Source organism: Lampris incognitus, chromosome 13 (assembly GCF_029633865.1).
Source record: "Lampris incognitus isolate fLamInc1 chromosome 13, fLamInc1.hap2, whole genome shotgun sequence".
NCBI lineage: Eukaryota > Metazoa > Chordata > Actinopteri > Lampriformes > Lampridae > Lampris > Lampris incognitus.
Window position 1 is genome coordinate 6,177,239 of NC_079223.1, and position 17,979 is coordinate 6,195,217.

General features: G+C 50.2%; 1 protein-coding gene across 1 annotated transcript in view; it reads right to left on the reverse strand.

Moving 5' to 3' along the window:
• Positions 1–17,674: 17,674 nt before the first annotated feature.
• wdr27 (WD repeat domain 27) overlaps positions 17,675–17,979 on the reverse strand; it is a 119,674-nt gene continuing 119,369 nt past the window's right edge. Inside the window, exon 25 of the mRNA XM_056292255.1 lies at positions 17,675–17,971. Within this exon, the coding sequence (XP_056148230.1) occupies positions 17,675–17,971 (297 nt within the window). The remainder of the gene's footprint in view (positions 17,972–17,979) is intronic.

Consider the following 17,979-nt stretch of genomic DNA (forward strand, 5'->3'; position numbering starts at 1 on the left):
GTGAGATCAGCGTGGCCAGTCGGTGCAGCCAAATAACCTTCCACAGACGAGGACTGTGTACTAATGCATCACTCTGTGTACTAATAAATCACTCTGTGTACTAATACATCACTCCTAACAAGTTAAGTCCTTTAGTTTCTAAACATGTTGAGCTGCTCCAGTGGCGGCTGGCCAGTACAGGGCGCTGGAGCGCCGCCCCCTTCAGACATCAAGAGATGAAAATCTACTTAAACTTGTTAAATATAGTTTAGCTGTATAATGCAAATAATGATGAAATAAAAGTGTTTTTCAGTCTGTGAGCGTCCGTCAGCAGCATTAAATATTGGTTCAAATGGTATTTGGTTGGGTCCTGTCTGAATACATATACTTCCTGTCTGAATACATATACTTCCTGTCTGAATACATATACTTCCTGGGTGAGGGGCGCCGGCCAAACCATACCTTATGTAAGCCCCCAAACTTGTGGCGAGCAGGTGACCTGAGGCTGCTGTCTGATTGGTTTCTTCAGGTTTTCCAGGGGGCGCAGTTCTGTGCTGCCCCAGACACTCCCACCACTGTTATTGGCAGCGACTTGGTGTTGTTTTGATGTTTTTTGATCTAACGTGATTGGACAATGCTCGTGGCTGTCAATCATGTTCACACCCACCACGACGCCTCGTCTCGACTGTCAATCATCCACCGTCTACGAACCCTGATAAAGTCTGTAGGCCACATCGTCCTTCTTAATAACTCTGTGACTGTGTGGACATTAAGGCAGCTGTCAGGTGTGCTGCGTCAAGCTAAACTGCGCCTCCCCCCCCCAAATTTTTTTAGCAGCAGCCGCCACTGGCTCATCAGTGAGGTGGTCCAAGCATTAGTTGTCTCAGCGAAGCAATTCATTCGAGGAAAATATGCTGGATGTCACGGCCACGCTGCGCGTCTTGACCCCCACAAATTCCAACGGACACATGCACGTATGCCACACACACAACCGCACACTCTTAAATCAGTCGTGTGCTTTTCAGCGACACCACGGAGCCATCGCAGGAAACTGGGAAAGAACACGGCCGCATAAATTCACTGAACAGATAATTTATGATGTTTTGTTCCAGCAGCAAGCCGCAGGAACACCAAAGCTCAACATCACCAGAACAAGTCCGCGTCGCCAGCACATGTTGTACCTGTCTGTGTCTGTGGCTTAACCAACAGACACGCGCATAAACATGTGACACAGGACACAGAGTATACCCCCCACCACCACCACTCCAACCCTCCTTCATGTAGGAGATTGGTTAATTTCTCCTTTTAGGAAGGCGGCCTGCCACCCGATATCAACCAAGTCCCAGCTGTGTTTGGCCGCACTCGGACCCGTGCGCAGCTGCTGTAGATGGGGAGCAGAGATAAAGCCTTCACAGGCAGTCGGCCTCGGTATCAGTTAGACCACCTCATGCAAACTACGTCACATGCAGAGTCTACATCTCATGCAGAGTCTACATCTCATGCAGGGTCTACATCACATGCAGAGTCTACATCTCATGCAGAGTCTACATCACATGCTGGGTCTACATCACATGCAGAGTCTACATCACATGCAGGGTCTACATCACATGCAGAGTCTACATCTCATGCAGGGTCTACATCACATGCAGAGTCTACATCACATGCTGGGTCTACATCACATGCAGAGTCTACATCACATGCTGGGTCTACATCACATGCAGAGTCTACATCACATGCTGGGTCTACATCACATGCAGAGTCTACATCTCATGCAGGGTCTACATCACATGCAGAGTCTACATCACATGCTGGGTCTACATCACATGCAGAGTCTACATCTCATGCAGAGTCTACATCACATGCAGAGTCTACATCACATGCAGAGTCTACATCTCATGCAGAGTCTACATCACATGCAGAGTCTACATCACATGCAGAGTCTACATCTCATGCAGGGTCTACATCACATGCAGGGTCTACATCTCATGCAGAGTCTACATCACATGCAGGGTCTACATCACATGCAGGGTCTACATCACATGCAGGGTCTACATCACATGCAGAGTCTACATCACATGCAGAGTCTACATCACATGCAGAGTCTACATCACATGCAGGGTCTACATCACATGCAGAGTCTACATCACATGCAGGGTCTACATCACATGCAGGGTCTACATCACATGCAGAGTCTACATCTCATGCAGAGTCTACATCACATGCAGAGTCTACATCACATGCAGGGTCTACATCACATGCAGGGTCTACATCACATGCAGGGTCTACATCACATGCAGAGTCTACATCACATGCAGGGTCTACATCACATGCAGAGTCTACATCACATGCAGGGTCTACATCACATGCAGGGTCTACATCTCATGCAGAGTCTACATCTCATGCAGGGTCTACATCACATGCAGGGTCTACATCACATGCAGAGTCTACATCTCATGCAGGGTCTACATCACATGCAGGGTCTACATCACATGCAGGGTCTACATCACATGCAGAGTCTACATCACATGCAGAGTCTACATCACATGCAGGGTGTTGGACGGAGGACAAGGGAGCGTGGAGCAGCCGTTTGAACATGCACGGGAAGCAGGAAAGAAAACCTGAAGCATCTTGTATTCATCTACCTGGAGGAGCTGAGCCCTGGCACCCCGCCAGCAGATTTATCATATCATCCCATGAATCATATCATCCCATGTATCATATCATCCCATTTATCCATATCATCCCATTTATCCATTTCATCCCAGATCATCCAAGTACAGTATCCTCTCCAACTTTTACAGAGTCTGTGAAATCAACAGATAGATACATAGATAGATAAAATGTATCCTGCCAAATATGGAACATTTGGAAAACCTGCTGTATTCCCAATAAAAAAAGCGAATAAAACAAATAGGCAAATAATTAACAGTTTGTTGGCAGCCTCTGCTTAATGCAGAGGCTGCCAGTTGTCCGGCCATATGGACTACATGTGCATCTGATTGGAAAGATTTTATTGACAGTCAGCAAATCTTTCCGTTGACCTGTTTTGGCTGCGGCGCTGCTGCTGCGTGAAGCCCCGCCCGGGCGGCAGGGCCGTGAGACCCATGCTGCGTCTCCTTGCGCTGCTGCTGTGTGAAGCCCCGCCCGGGCGGCAGGGCCGTGGGGCCCATGCTGCGTCTCCTTGCGCTGCTGCTGTGTGAAGCCCCGCCCGGGCGGCAGGGCCGTGGGGCCCATGCTGCGTCTCCTTGCGGGGCTGCTGTGTGAAGCCCCGCCCGGGCGGCAGGGCCGTGAGGCCCATGCTGCGTCTCCTTGCGGCGCTGCTGCTGTGTGAAGCCCCGCCCGGGCGGCAGGGCCGTGGGGCCCATGCTGCGTCCTCTGAAGGGCAGCAGGTGCTTTATTTATTACAGCTTGTTAACGCAGCATCCAGTTCTCTCACAGCAAGACCTGCAGAACCGGAAGCGCCCGTTATAGTGCAGGGAAACCGGTTCGTCTTGTTTGGAAAGCGTTACATGTTGAGCGCTTATAACCATCCCCAGGAGTGACGTGGCAGTCACGTGAGAGGGCTCGCTCGCAGGACGCCCGGCTGAACCGACCTTTAACCCTGGGCTGCAGGAGAAACGGCAGCAAATAGACGCGCATGGGCGGGTCGGTCGGTACAGTAGTAGCGGCATCTGCGCGTCTGGCAGCCGCGCCGCGCTACGCCCCGATGACGTCATCCACACTGTGTACTGTGCTGCTAGGGACAACGGGGGGGGGGGGGGCGGTCACAGTTAACAAGCCTCCCACAAACTAAGTAATGGGATGAAATGTGGAGCCTGGACGCTCAGGGAATACACCCCATCCCACCCCCCCCCACCACCACCCAAAAAACACTGCTATCCTCTTTCAGTGCCGTGTTGTGTAAATTGCGCGCGCACAACGTCCCCTGCACGTGTGGGAGAGAGATCCCTCCCTGAGGTTTCTCCCTAGTTTTTCTCCCCGTTAACGGGTTTTGTTTTTTTCAGGGAGTTGTTCCCTATCCCATGCCAGGGTCTAAGGACAGGATGTTGTGCTGCTGTAAAGCCCGCCGAGGCTAATTTGCAATCTGTGATATTGGCCTACACAAGTAAAGCGGACTTGACGGGTATGGTTGTAATCAGCGGTTGCTTTAATTTAAAGTAAGGCCGAGAGGAAAACTTTCTTTACGTGAAAAAACAAGCAGAAATACTGTAATCACACAGCTGCGCTGCTATCAGGAGTCAGACTGGCCCCACCTCCGGGACGGAACACCGTCAGCTTCCCGTCCAGGGTCCCAGTAAGCAGCTAGGAGAGAGAGAGAGAAGGAGGGGGGGGGGGGGAGAGTTGACATTACGTTTACTGTTAGCCAAATCAAAATGTGGGTGACTGTACAGGAAGTGCATCAACAGTTGAGATGTTTTCCGGGATGCCTGGATTAGTGGAGGCCAACTGGAAGACGGAGCTGCACAGCACAGCAGCCTTCCCCCAGCATGAGCTGCCTCGGTGGTCCGAGCTGTGCTTCCCGGGGAAATTCCTGATTTGCCATACCTGCCTGGTATCGGCAGAACCTGAGGGGCACCCGGTCTGAACGTGCTTATGTAACGCTGTGTAGTCTGCGGTCAGCGAGACTCGAGTTTTTACACATTAGCAAGGCAACCACCCGACTGCAAAACCGTCCCCCTCCTTTTCTGCTGATCATTTATCAAGATAACACAAAACCAAACTGTAGATCACCAAGCACACCAGGAACTCTGGGAACAGGAGTAAGATAACAGGAATGAGAGAAAAGAGAAATGGACCAAAGGAAAAAAACCAGACTATGTTAATACCCAGTGTATGGCTGGGCCGCGACTGCGTTTACTAAACGGCTGTTTTGACGTCGGTTCCATGAACAGCTGATGACGTAATAGAGGACTGTTCACGTGGCCAATGGGGACACTCCAACTCGGCTGTCCACTGATGAGGAAACTCCATCGCTCACTCATGGACAACCACATGTGTAGAGCTGGTCGCGGTGGCAGCAAGCTAAGTAGGACACTTCAGACGTCCCTCTCCCCAGCAACACCCTCCAGCTCCTCCTGGGGGATCCCAAGGCGTTCCCAGGCCAGATTGGACATGTAGTCCCTCCAGCGAGTTCTGGATCTACCTCGGGGTCTCCTCCCAGTTGGACATGCCCGGAAAATCTCCAAAGGAAGGCGCCCAGGAGGCATCCTGATCAGATGCCCGAACCACCTCAACTGGCTCCTTTTGATGCGAAGGAGCAGCGGCTCTACTCCGAGCTCCCACTAGATGTCCGAGCTCCTCACCCTATCTCTAAGGTTGAGCCCAGACACCCTACGGAGGAAACTCATTTCAGCCGCTTGTATCCGTGATCTCACCCTTTCGGTCACTACCCAAAGCTCATGACCATAGGTGAGGGTTGGAACCAAGACTGACTGGTAAATTGAGAGCTTTGCCTTCCGGCTCAGCTCCCTCTTCACCACAACGGTCCGGTACAACGTCCACATTACTGCTGATGCTGCACCAATCCGCCTGTCGATCTCCCGCTCCACCTTACCCTCACTCATGAACAAGACCCGGAGATACTGGAACTCCTTCACTTGAGGCAACAACTCATCCCCAACCCGGAGGGAGCAATCCACCATTTTCCGGTAGAGAACCATGGCCTCAGACTTGGAGGTGCTGACTCTCACCTCGGCCATGTCACACTCAGCTGCAAACTGCCCCAGTGCGCTGGAGGTCACGTTCTGACGAAGCCAACAAAACCACATCATCTGAGAAGAGCAGAGATGCAATTCTGAGGTTCCCAAAATAGTCACACGCCTCACCTTGGCTGCACCTTGAGATCCTGTCCATGAATATCACAAACAGAATAGGAGTCAAGGGACAACCTTGGCGGAGTCCAAAACCCACCGAGAACGTGTTTGACTTTGTGCCGAGAATGCGGACACAGCTCTCACTTTGGTTATACAAGGACCGGATGGTTTGTAGCAACTGCCCCGGTACCCCATACTCCCGCTGTACCCCCCGCAGAGCCCCCCTCAAAAAATAAATAAATACACACAAAAAAAGCCCATCCATCCATTATCCAAAACTGCTTATCCTGCTCTCAGGGTCGCGGGGATGCTGGAGCCTATCCCAGCCCAGCCCAACTAGATGAAAACAACAAGTCAACATGAACGCACAAACAACCAAAAACACCACAGACACAACAGCACACAATCATTAATCCGTGACAGACAACCGAAACAACAAGCAATATACAGGCTAATTAAGAAAAAAATAATCCCCTTCCTGACACATACACACACACACACACACACACACACACACACACACACACACACACACACACACACACACACACACACACACACACTATTAAAACCCACCTCTCCTCTGTGGTATTCCTTGTTAAGGAGGGAGCATTATCTCATCCCTCCCCATCAGCCGGCTGAACGGAGTGGGGTGAGGGAGCGGAGTGGGGTGATGGAGCGGAGCAGGGTGAGAGAACGGAGTGGGGTGAGAGAACGGAGCGGGGTGAGGATGAGGGAACGGAGTGGGGTGAGGATGAGGGAACGGAGCGGGGTGAGGGAGCGGAGCAGGGTGAGAGAACGGAGTGGGGTGAGAGAACGGAGCGGGGTGAGGATGAGGGAACGGAGTGGGGTGAGGATGAGGGAACGGAGCGGGGTGAGGATGAGGGAACGGAGCGGGGTGAGGATGAGGGAACGGAGCGGGGTGAGGATGAGGGAACGGAGTGGGGTGAGGGAGCGGAGCGGGGTGAGGGAGTGGAGCGGGGTGAGTGAACGGAGTGGGGTGAGGGAGCGGAGCGGGGTGAAGGTGAGGGAAGGGAGCAGGGTGAGGGAACGGTGCGCGGTGAGGATGAGGGAACGGAGAGTGGTGAGGGAGCGGAGCGGGGTGAAGGTGAGGGAAGGGAGCAGGGTGAGGGAACGGAGCGGGGTGGGGTGAGGGAGAGGAGCGGGGTGAGGGAACGGAGCGGGGTGAGGGAGAGGGAGAGGAGCGGGGTGAGGGAACGGAGAGGGGTGGGGTGAGAGAACGGAGCGGGATGAGGATGAGGTAACGGAGTGGGGTGAGGGAGCGGAGTGGGGTGAGGGAACGGAGAGGAGCGGGGTGAGGGAGAGGGAAAGGGGTGGGGTGAGGGAGCGGAGCTGGGGTGAGGGAGAGGAGTGGGGGGAGGGTACAGAGCGGGGTGAGGGAAGGGAGCGAGGTGGGGTGAGGGAACGGAGTGGGGTGAGGGAGAGGAGCGGGGTGAGGATGAGGGAACGGAGTGGGGTGAGGGGGAGGAGCGGGGTGAGGGAACGGAGCGGGGTGAGGATGAGGGAACGGAGTGGGGGCGGGGCGAGGGAGCGTATTACCTCAGCGCTCTGGCAGCCAATCAGCAGCAGCCGGGGTGAGAGCGCCTCCACGTGAGGGTGAAAGCGAGGCCCGCGGTACACGTCACAGCTGCAGCTGGAAGCGTGTGAGACGGGTGCCAGCGGAGTAATTAGATCCACGGAACGAGCTCGGATTAATGACTGGAGCACGGACTCCATTTCACACGAGGCGTTCATGCGAAAACACCCAGTGCCACTATAAGACCCCCCCCCCCCCCCCGTGGCTTGGTAGGGACACTGCGTCTCGGCAGAGGCGGGCTCCGGGAAAACCGTCCGAGGCTGATAAAAACCCGTCCCGGCCAAAGACTTTCCAGCTCGGCGCAGATAGGACGCAAAGAGGAAGGGAAAAGGCACAAATGACCTATTCGTGGAAAAATGTCCGGCCTCCCGCGGGACGGAGGCACAGGCAAGTGTTTGCGCTGGGAAAAGAGGGGGAGGGGGGGTCGCGAGCGCCGGTGTCCGAGGAGGACTCGAGCGCGTTGTGAGTCCGCTCGGGGGACGCTCGTGGCAGCCCCGCTCCTATAGCTGCAGAGATTTTCCATGTGCGTGTGAGGAACGCAAGGACGGGGGGGGGGGGTTGACAGCAAGGTAACTAGAAATACACATGTGCACACACACGCACGCACACGCACTCACGCACACACACGCACAGAGGTGTGTGAGAACACGCCTGTGCTCCTCTTTTAGTTAAGAGCGGATAGCGAGGGACTGCTTTACACGTGAAAAACAGAAGAGTTTCAAATCTCCCACCGACGTCATTACTTAATAGCCCCCTCTCTCCCGGTGACGACCCCCCCCCCGGCTTTAGCTAAACTGTCTGGGTCCTGCCCCTGGGCTGCTGGAGTAAGTCTTTAAAACTCGAGAGGGTCAAAGTGCAGCTCCATTAGCAACCAAAGCTGCGTTTATCTCCCTCCATCTAAGGCCCATTAGACTCTGTCATCTTCCGCCAGTGGCGGATCTAGAGATTTTTTCCTGGGGTGGCAAAGGGGTGGCGAGACTGTGTCCCAGAGGTGGCAGCTGCCACCCCTTTGCCACCCTGTAGATCCGTGCCTGTGAGGGGGAGGGGGATTCTAAATCAGCGACTTCTGTTTGAGATGAGTTTGGCGCGGGTCTCATTGACCTTCACCATGCATGTACATAAAATATACTTTAAAAACATATTATCTGATTTATAAATGGGGTGGCAACAGGGGTGGCAAGACTGTGGCCCAGAGGTGGCAGCTGCCACCCCTTGCCACCCCGTAGATCCGCCCCTGTCTTCCGCAGACACGCGTTACCCTCCAGGTCCCCGGCCCAGCATCGGAGGCTGCAGCGGACAGCAGCCAAGGCCCGGATCTCGACCCGCGCGTCAACGCCCTCGGCGACGTTTCGTTACGTCTGCACGAAACGGAACTGGTTCTGATCCGTCCTCCTGGCGCGCGATGCGAGCTGTCAGCGACTGCGGGTTCGGTTGACCTGCAGAAGTCACGGGTCACGGCTCCTGGCGAGCGAGCGAGCGCAACTCAGACAGGTTTCGTTTTACTGTCCTCGGCGTCCCGCTGCTAACTCGTCTCTGACATCCTACTATGAGGCTTGACTTATATTTCATGATCTGATTTGTGATACGAGACGTTCCGTCTAAAGGCCGCGAGCCATCCACGCCCGGCTCTTCCCCGCTATTATGTTCACATGTCCACCCATGTCGGAGGGATTTTGCAACATGAGGCCTTCTTCTTTTAGCCGGAGACAAGTCAATAAACCAGGGAACACTGGACGAAATCTGCGTCTGATCTTCCTTTCTCCTCTCCGTTTTCTGTTGTATAACATCTCATTCAAACGTTTCCAAGGGGCTCTAGAGTCATAAATCACCTTTGGAATTTGCACAGAAGGGCACAGACCTTACATAATGTAAATTATTGTCAGCCTTTCTGGCTCAATGCCGTAGAAAATGAATCACAAATCAATAGATCAAAGGGGGGGGGTAAAAAAAACTGATTGACTTTGCAATGCGGGTTGGATGTTCGCTGCCGAACACTCGGCTGAGTTATGAGCAACCCGGACGATGGAAGATGTCAGCGTGCGCAAGGCTCTGAAGATACGACGGGGACGGCCTTGTCCTCCAAAAGGATGTCATTCGTCAGCTACGGACAGCAACGGCACCAGAACATGCCGCGTTGTTCCGGGTCATGTGAGCTGAGACCGGGCGGAAGACCCGCCAACAAGCGAGGAGCCCAGCAGAAGGGGGAACGTCTCGGAGGTCAAAGCCTCAACCGCGAAACTGATTCAGACTGAGAGGCCTGTGCCAACTGGGAGAGGGACTTACCATTCAAACAAAGAAGCGGCACAGTTTCCTCTAGCTCAAAATGACTGGCTTTTACTTTGATTTTAGAAACTCAGTGAATCCTCCAAATTCCAGTTTCTCCTTTCACCCCCGGGTTGGGTCACAGAATAAGCTAGTTGAAACACCGGAGCAGACAGCAGACGGTCACTATCTTGCTCAACAATAGCTTGATGGGGGCGTCTGGGTGGCGTGGCGGTCTATTCCCTTGCCTACAAACACAGGGATCGCTGGTTCGAATCCCTGTGTTACCTCCGGCTTGGTCGGGCTTCCCTACAGACACAATTGGTCGTGTCTGCGGGTGGGAAGCCGGATGTGGGTATGTGCCCAGGCCGCTGCACTAGCGCCTCCTCTGGTCGGTCGTCTGTTCGGGGGGAGGGGAATAACCTGATCCTCTCACGTGCTAGGTTCCCCCGGTGAAACTCCTCACTGTCAAGTGAAAAGAAGCGGCATATGTATGGGAGGAGGCATGTGGTAGTCTGCAGCCCTCCCCAGATCGGCAGAGGGGGTGGAGCAGCGACCGGGACGGCTCGGAAATAGGGTAATTGGCCAACTACAATTGGGGAGAAAAAGGGGGGGATCCAAAAACATAAATAAAACAATGGTCAGACGGGTAAAGGGCCTACTGAAAATGGCTTTAAGCCTGGTGCATGTCACGCGACTTGACGAGACCTCTGTGGGGAATAATCTGATTAAGCGTGTGTTGTGTGTAAACGGTGGAGTAGCTGAAAGTTGAATGTTGGAACTTAACTTGTGATTTAATACTGTGACGTGTGATTTGACGCTGGGATAACACCGTGATCACTTCCAACACTGCACCATCAATTTTCATCAATTAAAAATGTAAAAAAAAAAAAGGGACAGTACATCTGAATCCTATTTAGACTACTTGTGTGTTCATCCATTTGTTTTTTCAGCCAGTTTCTGATAATCGGTGTGGACAGATCCCATTTATAAGATTCTGGGCAGGTCCATCTGGGTGGATGGAACAAACGACAACGAAATACAGATGCAATCAGACTCACAGCATTCCACAGGCTTTCTCTAGGGGTTGAGCCTGGGAATTTTCACAGAAAACACTGTAGAGCACACCCAAAAATGAAATGTAGAGGGAGTTTTCATTAAAGTTGACACGATGATTGAATAAATGGTATGCATTTTAGCAGATTGCATAGGACAAAGACAGTGTCTCTTCCTTGTGACCATACATCATTGCACTGTGGGATGATGTTCCACTATTAGAATGCTCAGAATAATCTATGAGGTTATTTTTTAAAATAATTCATCTATTTCCACATGATTTTACCTTAATTTCACAAATCAGTATATACCAACTTGTTCTTCCAAACCCATCTTGTAATAGGCAGTGTTGAACTCTCGGAAATCGGATGCATCATGAATAAGACCCTTTAATGGCTGTAAGACTCCTAAGACAATTAATTGAGCTGCAAAAGGCCAGAGATCATAGATTACAAAAATTCTGCTTCCGTTGTGGGAAGATGGCGGCGTGAATTCATGTTTGTGGCGGTCTCACCAAGTACTGTCCATGCAGTGTCTTTGTCCACACCTACGTCTAACTTTATGTCTTCATTTGATTAATGGGAGAACTGGTGCTGGATTGGCTGGGGCAGCTTGGTCTGCTGCGTCTTGTGGGCCCAGGGACCACGGCCCTGCCTGGACCTGCACACAAAGAGGAAACACCAAGGGCGGTCTGACAGGACGCGGAAGCGGGGCAGGCTAAGCTGGTGGTGGCGACCTCACCTAGCGTTGACTGTGTTTTTGGTGTCACTGTGTGGGGTGCGAGGAAGTGTGTCAAAGGTGTCTGACTGGAAGGGCTGGCATCGGATCGGCTGGGGGAGCTTGGTCAGGTGGGCCCAGGGACCACGGCCCTGCCTGGAGCTCCTGGGGTGGTCTGACGGGACGCGGAAGCGGGGCAGGCTAAGCTAACTGCTAGCCCAAGCAGGCTGGCAGTTCCGAGAGTCAGACGGGCATTTGCTCTATTGGACCGCGAAATTTTGTTTTTGATATGTTGGATATATGTGTTTTTGTAGTATTTTTGTAGTTTGGATATGTGTGTTCTTGTAGTTTGGATATGTGTGTTCTTGTGGTTTGGATATGTGTGTTCTTGTAGTTTGGATATGTGTGTTCTTGTAGTTTGGATATGTGTGTTCTTGTGGTTTGGATATGTGTGTTCTTGTGGTTTGGATATGTGTGTTCTTGTAGTTTGGATATGTGTGTTCTTGTGGTTTGGATATGTGTGTTCTTGTGGTTTGGATATGTGTGTTCTTGTGGTTTGGATATGTGTGTTCTTGTAGTTTGGATATGTGTGTTCTTGTGGTTTGGATATGTGTGTTCTTGTAGTTTGGATATGTGTGTTCTTGTAGTTTGGATATGTGTGTCCTTGTGGTTTGGGTATGTGTGTCCTTGTGGTTTGAATATGTGTGTTCTTGCAGTTTGGATATGTGTGTTCTTGTGGCTTGGATATGTGTGTTCATGTGGTTTGGATATGTGTGTTAATGTGGTTTGGATATGTGTGTTAATGTGGTTTGGATATGTGTGTTCTTGCAGTTTGGATATGTGTGTTCTTGTAGTTTGGATATGTGTGTTCTTGCAGTTTGGATATGTGTGTTCTTGCAGTTTGGATATGTGTGTTCTTGTAGTTTGGATATGTGTGTTCTTGTGGCTTGGATTTGTGTGTTCATGTGGTTTGGATATGTGTGTTCTTGTGGTTTGGATATGTGTGTTCTTGTGGCTTGGATATGTGTGTTCTTGTGGTTTGGATATGTGTGTTCTTGTAGTTTGGATATGTGTGTTCTTGTGGCTTGGATATGTGTGTTCTTGTGGCTTGGATATGTGTGTTCTTGTAATTTGGATATGTGTGTTCTTGTAGTTTGGATATGTGTGTTCTTGTGGTTTGGATATATGTGTTCTTGTAGTTTGGATATGTGTGTTCTTGTGGTTTGGATATGTGTGTTCTTGTAGTTTGGATATGTGTGTTCTTGTAGTTTGGATATGTGTGTTCTTATAGTTTGGATATGTGTGTTCTTGTGGTTTGGATATGTGTGTTTTTGTAGTTTGGATATGTGTGTTCTTGTAGTTTGGATATGTGTGTTCTTGTAGTTTGGATATGTGTGTTCTTGTAGTTCTGATATGTGTGTTCTTGTAGTTTGGATATGTGTGTTCTTGTAGTTTGGATATGTGTGTTCTTGTGGTTTGGATATGTGTGTTTTTGTAGTTTGGATATGTGTGTTCTTGTGGTTTGGATATGTGTGTCCTTGTGGTTTGAATATGTGTGTTCTTGTAGTTTGGATATGTGTGTTCTTGTGGTTTGGATATGTGTGTTCTTGTGGTTTGGATATGTGTGTCCTTGTGGTTTGAATATGTGTGTTCTTGTAGTTTGGATATGTGTGTTCTTGTGGTTTGGATATGTGTGTTCTTGTGGTTTGGATATGTGTGTTCTTGTAGTTTGTATATGTGTGTTGTTGTGGCTTGGATATGTGTGTTCTTGTGGCTTGGATATGTGTGTTCTTGTAATTTGGATATGTGTGTTCTTGTAGTTTGTATATGTGTGTTGTTGTGGCTTGGATATGTGTGTTCTTGTGGCTTGGATATGTGTGTTCTTGTAGTTTGGATATGTGTGTACTTGTAGTTTGTATATGTGTGTTGTTGTGGCTTGGATATGTGTGTTCTTGTAGTTTGGATATGTGTGTTCTTGTGGTTTGGATATGTGTGTTCTTGTAGTTTGTATATGTGTGTTCTTGTGGTTTGGATATGTGTGTTCTTGTAGTTTGTATATGTGTGTTGTTGTGGCTTGGATATGTGTGTTCTTGTGGCTTGGATATGTGTGTTCTTGTAGTTTGGATATGTGTGTTCTTGTGGTTTGGATATGTGTGTTCTTGTAGTTTGTATATGTGTGTTGTTGTGGCTTGGATATGTGTGTTCTTGTGGCTTGGATATGTGTGTTCTTGTAGTTTGGATATGTGTGTACTTGTGGTTTGGATATGTGTGTTCTTGTGGTTTGGGTATGTGTGTTCTTGGGGTTTGGGTGTGTGTTTTTGTCTTTGTGTTGCGCTGCTGTGGGAAACGTGTTCCTGCTTCCTGATTGGCTCTCATTTCAAGTGGGCGGGTGCATGAAAGGAAACGTGCCTGACTGTGATGACCTGTCATGCTAGCAGTCCCGTTGGGATATTATAACCCTGACTATCTGCACCCAACCTACATAAAGCCGCCATCATGGAGATTTGCATGTGACCGGAAGTCCTTGTTTAATACTTCCCGTCGCCGGAGTATTCTAATACCCACACACATGCTGTTCAGTGGTGTATGCTAATGCTTCCTGCTGGGTAGGACTGCCTGGATCCAGACTGGATAGCCAGCTTGTCATCCATCCATTAAATCCCCCTAAACTGCCCTCTCAACCGGTTTCTGTATCTTTTTGGGGAAGGAGGGGTTTGCTTTTTGCTCACCGACGCCACGTGACTGTTACCCAACAACCCAGCTTCGTTTTCAGCCGTTAATTTAAGCAGCTTTACCGAGAGTGTGAGTCGACGCTGAACAAACACGTGCGGGTTTCTGCAAAGACAACATGTTGGTTCAGGGAGTCGTAACGAATTGAAGAATTCTGTTCGGCCTAAACGGCCTAAACGTCTCGACTTTGAATGAATGCCTTCACAATGCCCTCAGTATTCTGCCCTGAGATTGGCTCAGTGATGTGAAACAGCTTCCAGAGCAGCGTGTGTTCCCTGGAGCCTGTGGCCTCCCCACCACAAAACATTAAACTGCTGTGGACATCCACAGTTTATTACAACGCGCCCTCGGCATTACAATCTATGCTTGTAGTTTGCTTTATTGCAAAGGATCAAACGTCCGGAGCACAGCAACAGCATTACGACCGCCCTTCAGACAAACGGACCCACTTGGCCGATGCATTTACCTTCTCAGGGCATAACGCTCCTGGTTTGTAGTGTTGTTGCAGTGCTCTTGTCTTTTGGGCTTTGATTTCTCTAGTCTGCTTTTTTTTCTTCATGATCTAAGGTGCACCATTTTGGGGATTGTTATTGTGAGCCGTCTGGCTCCGGCACAGCGTGATAACGTCGCCAGCTTTAGCCCCGCCCACAAAGATGCTGATTGGCTCGGTTGTTTCTCCAACCTGGAAGAAGCCATAGACAGGGGCGACACCGGAGACCTCTGAATCGCTCGGCAAAATTTGGAAAGTGGGCAGGATGAGTGAAACTAAGTGGTGAATAGTGATTCAGGGGCCTAGAACCAGGCTATATTGACCCCCCCCCTTTTTGTCCCCCTCCCCGATCAGCTCTGTGCATAACTGTAGTCCACTGACTTCTGGTTTCCACTGCGGCGGTCATACCAATTTCCTGTTTGTTGTCAACGGCATATTTTTCGTGATGCCTGCAAGATTTACCATGGATAAATATCAACGACAGGCACACAACTGTAGAAAAACTTTCACCGACACCTACCAGGAAATGAGTGAAAAGATTCAAGTTGTACATGTAACTTGATATGTACAACTTGAAACTTTTCAGAGGCGAGATTGAGATGGTTTGGACATGTGCGGAGGAGAGGTGCTGGGTATATTGGGAGAAGGATGCTGAATATGGAGCTGCCAGGGAAGAGGAGAAGAGGAAGGCCAAAAAGGAGGTTTAATGGATGTGGTGAGGGGGGACATGCAGGTGGCTGGTGTGACAGAGGAAGATGCAGAGGACAGGAAGAGATGGAAACGGATGATCCGGTGTGGCGCCCCCTAATAGGAGCAGCCGAAAGTATTAGTAGTAGTAGTAGTAGTAGTAGCTCATTTGAGGCATCGGGGTTTTGCCATCAGAGACTAATTCTGTTTGTGACTAATCATAAAGAATCCAGCAGTAATGCAAACTGCAATGTTCAAAATGCAAAACTTGTGCATTTTTATGAGACTTCACATATGTTAAAGGTGTACACGTCAGACGTATTAAGGAAATCAACCTTTTGCTCTTTCCTAATTGGTCAGAATGCTCTGGGAGGTTGGGCTGTTCTTATTTACATTATATTTGTTAAAGTGGCCAGTGCATCCTCACCCCACAGCATCATATACTGATGCTATATTGACAGAGTTGATATATAATGTGCAAGACACACATGGGAATCTGTACAGACTGGCTCATATTCCATATTCCATCATTTTCTGCTTCCGGTGTGGGAAGATGGCAACGCAAATTCACGTCTGCAGCGGCCTCACCCAGTATCATCCATGCAGTGTCTTTGTCCATGTCTGCATCTAAGTTTGTCGTTGTTTGATGGCTGGGAGAACTGGCGCTGGATCGGCTGGGAGAGCTTGGTCTGTTGTGTCCTGTAGGCCCAGGGACCACGGCCCTGGCTGGAGCTGTGCCCAAAGAGGAAACACCAAGGGCGGTCTGACAGGATGCGGAAGCGGGGCAGGCTAAGCTAACTGCTTGCCCATACAGACCAGCAGTTCCGATAACACCGAGGGCGGTCTGGCGGTGGCCTCGCCTAGCCTTGATTGTGTTTTTAGTGTTGTCGTGTGGAGTGCGGGGAGTTGTGTCGAAGGTGTCTGGCTGGGAGAGCTGGCGCTGGATCGGCTGACAGAACTTGGTCTGCTGCATCCTGTGGGCCCAAGGACCACGGCCCTGACCAGAGCTGCACCCAAAGAGGAAACACCAATTGAGGGTGGTCTGACAGGATGCAGAAGTGGGGCAGGGTAAGCTAACTGCTAACTCATGCAGACCGGCAGCTCCAACAGTCATCCTGGCTGGCGTTCGTTCTGCTGGACAGTGATTTTTTTTAGTTTGGATATATGTGTTCTTGTAGTGCTTGTAGTTTTCGGATATGTGTTTTTGTCTTTGTGTTGCACTGCTGTGGGCTGGCAGAAACGATGTTTTGGTTCATTTCACGTGCGCAAGTGCATGAACTGAAACGACAAAATAAAGTATTCCTGATTCTGACAGATGCCAATGTGAAACTTCCGCCGAGATTTCTTAATATTTATGACTTACAGGTTAGGTCGTGGTTGAGTTTAGGGTTAGGGTTAGGTTGTGGTTAAAGTAAGGGCTGAGGTTAGGTAACGGTTAACCTGCCGCATCTCATACAGACGCAGAAAGTCACCTCTCGAGTCATGTACTGATGCTTTTCTGCGTCATTGTATGATGCGGTGAAAATGGGCTTATTCTCAACGGCCATCGGCACTACTGTAAATACCATATACTAACTCTTCTTCTTTCGGCTTTTTCCCTGTTTCTCAGGGGTCGCCACAGCATATTTTATAGTTTCCATCGGTACCCTGTGAGGGCATAGCACCAATGGCGGCCATTGTCAACCCAGGCCTCGACTGATCCGGCATGAAGCCTCGACCGATCCGGTATGGTCTTAATGATTTGGCAAAATGTTACGTCAGATGCCCTTCCCGACACAACCACTTTACCTGTGCCCCTATGGACGGGGGGCACGGGTAAAGCACTGGACGCCATCCCAGTATTCATGGACTTGTGCACATACCTGTCACCTGAAATGCCAAACACTAAATAATCGGGATTATTTCTTCAGATGAACTGAACAAGTTTTTAGGACTGACTACCTGCTAACTCATATCACCGTCTCCGTGCTCTGTAGATGCTGTGATGGGCAGCTTTCCCCTTGACTAAACTGTTTAAACCTGGTGCTCCTTCACCATATTCGACAACATGCTGTCTTTCAGGGTTGTGTGGTTCAGTCTGAACCGTTACAAGGGGAGGATTGATTTTAAATAATGGGAAAGGAGCTAATTTACATGAAAGACTCTGTGATTATCTCCCCTTAGCCTAGCTGCTGGATTAGGGTGAAACGGCTGCAGTTGTGTACTGTAAAGTCAGTACTGTATTGGTCCCACATCAGCGCATGAATGTGCATATCAAGTTCATTCGTGTTAGCTGCACGCACAGCTGCTCGCTTTTCGCCGGCCAAATTTGAATGGCGGCCGAAACGCTGTGCAGAAATCAGTTTACAGGCTGCCTCCTCCAACCTCAAAGTCCACTCGGGGAATCCTGCCTACCCAATGAGGAACATAATGATACTTGAAAAAAGGACCCTCGAGCTTGCAGTTGGACACCAAACCCTGATTCTCCCACTTCCTGTTCACTGGCAGCGCTGACGCGTTGTAGGCAGGCCAGCTGACTCCAGAGAGACGCTCACAGATCAGTGTGTGTCTCACTCGGATGTGACATTCTGGATCAGAAAGCAGAGCCCAAATGTGTATTTGCTGTCTGGCCACAATGAAGAGAGCCTTTTGCTGTGCTCTCTGGGGCC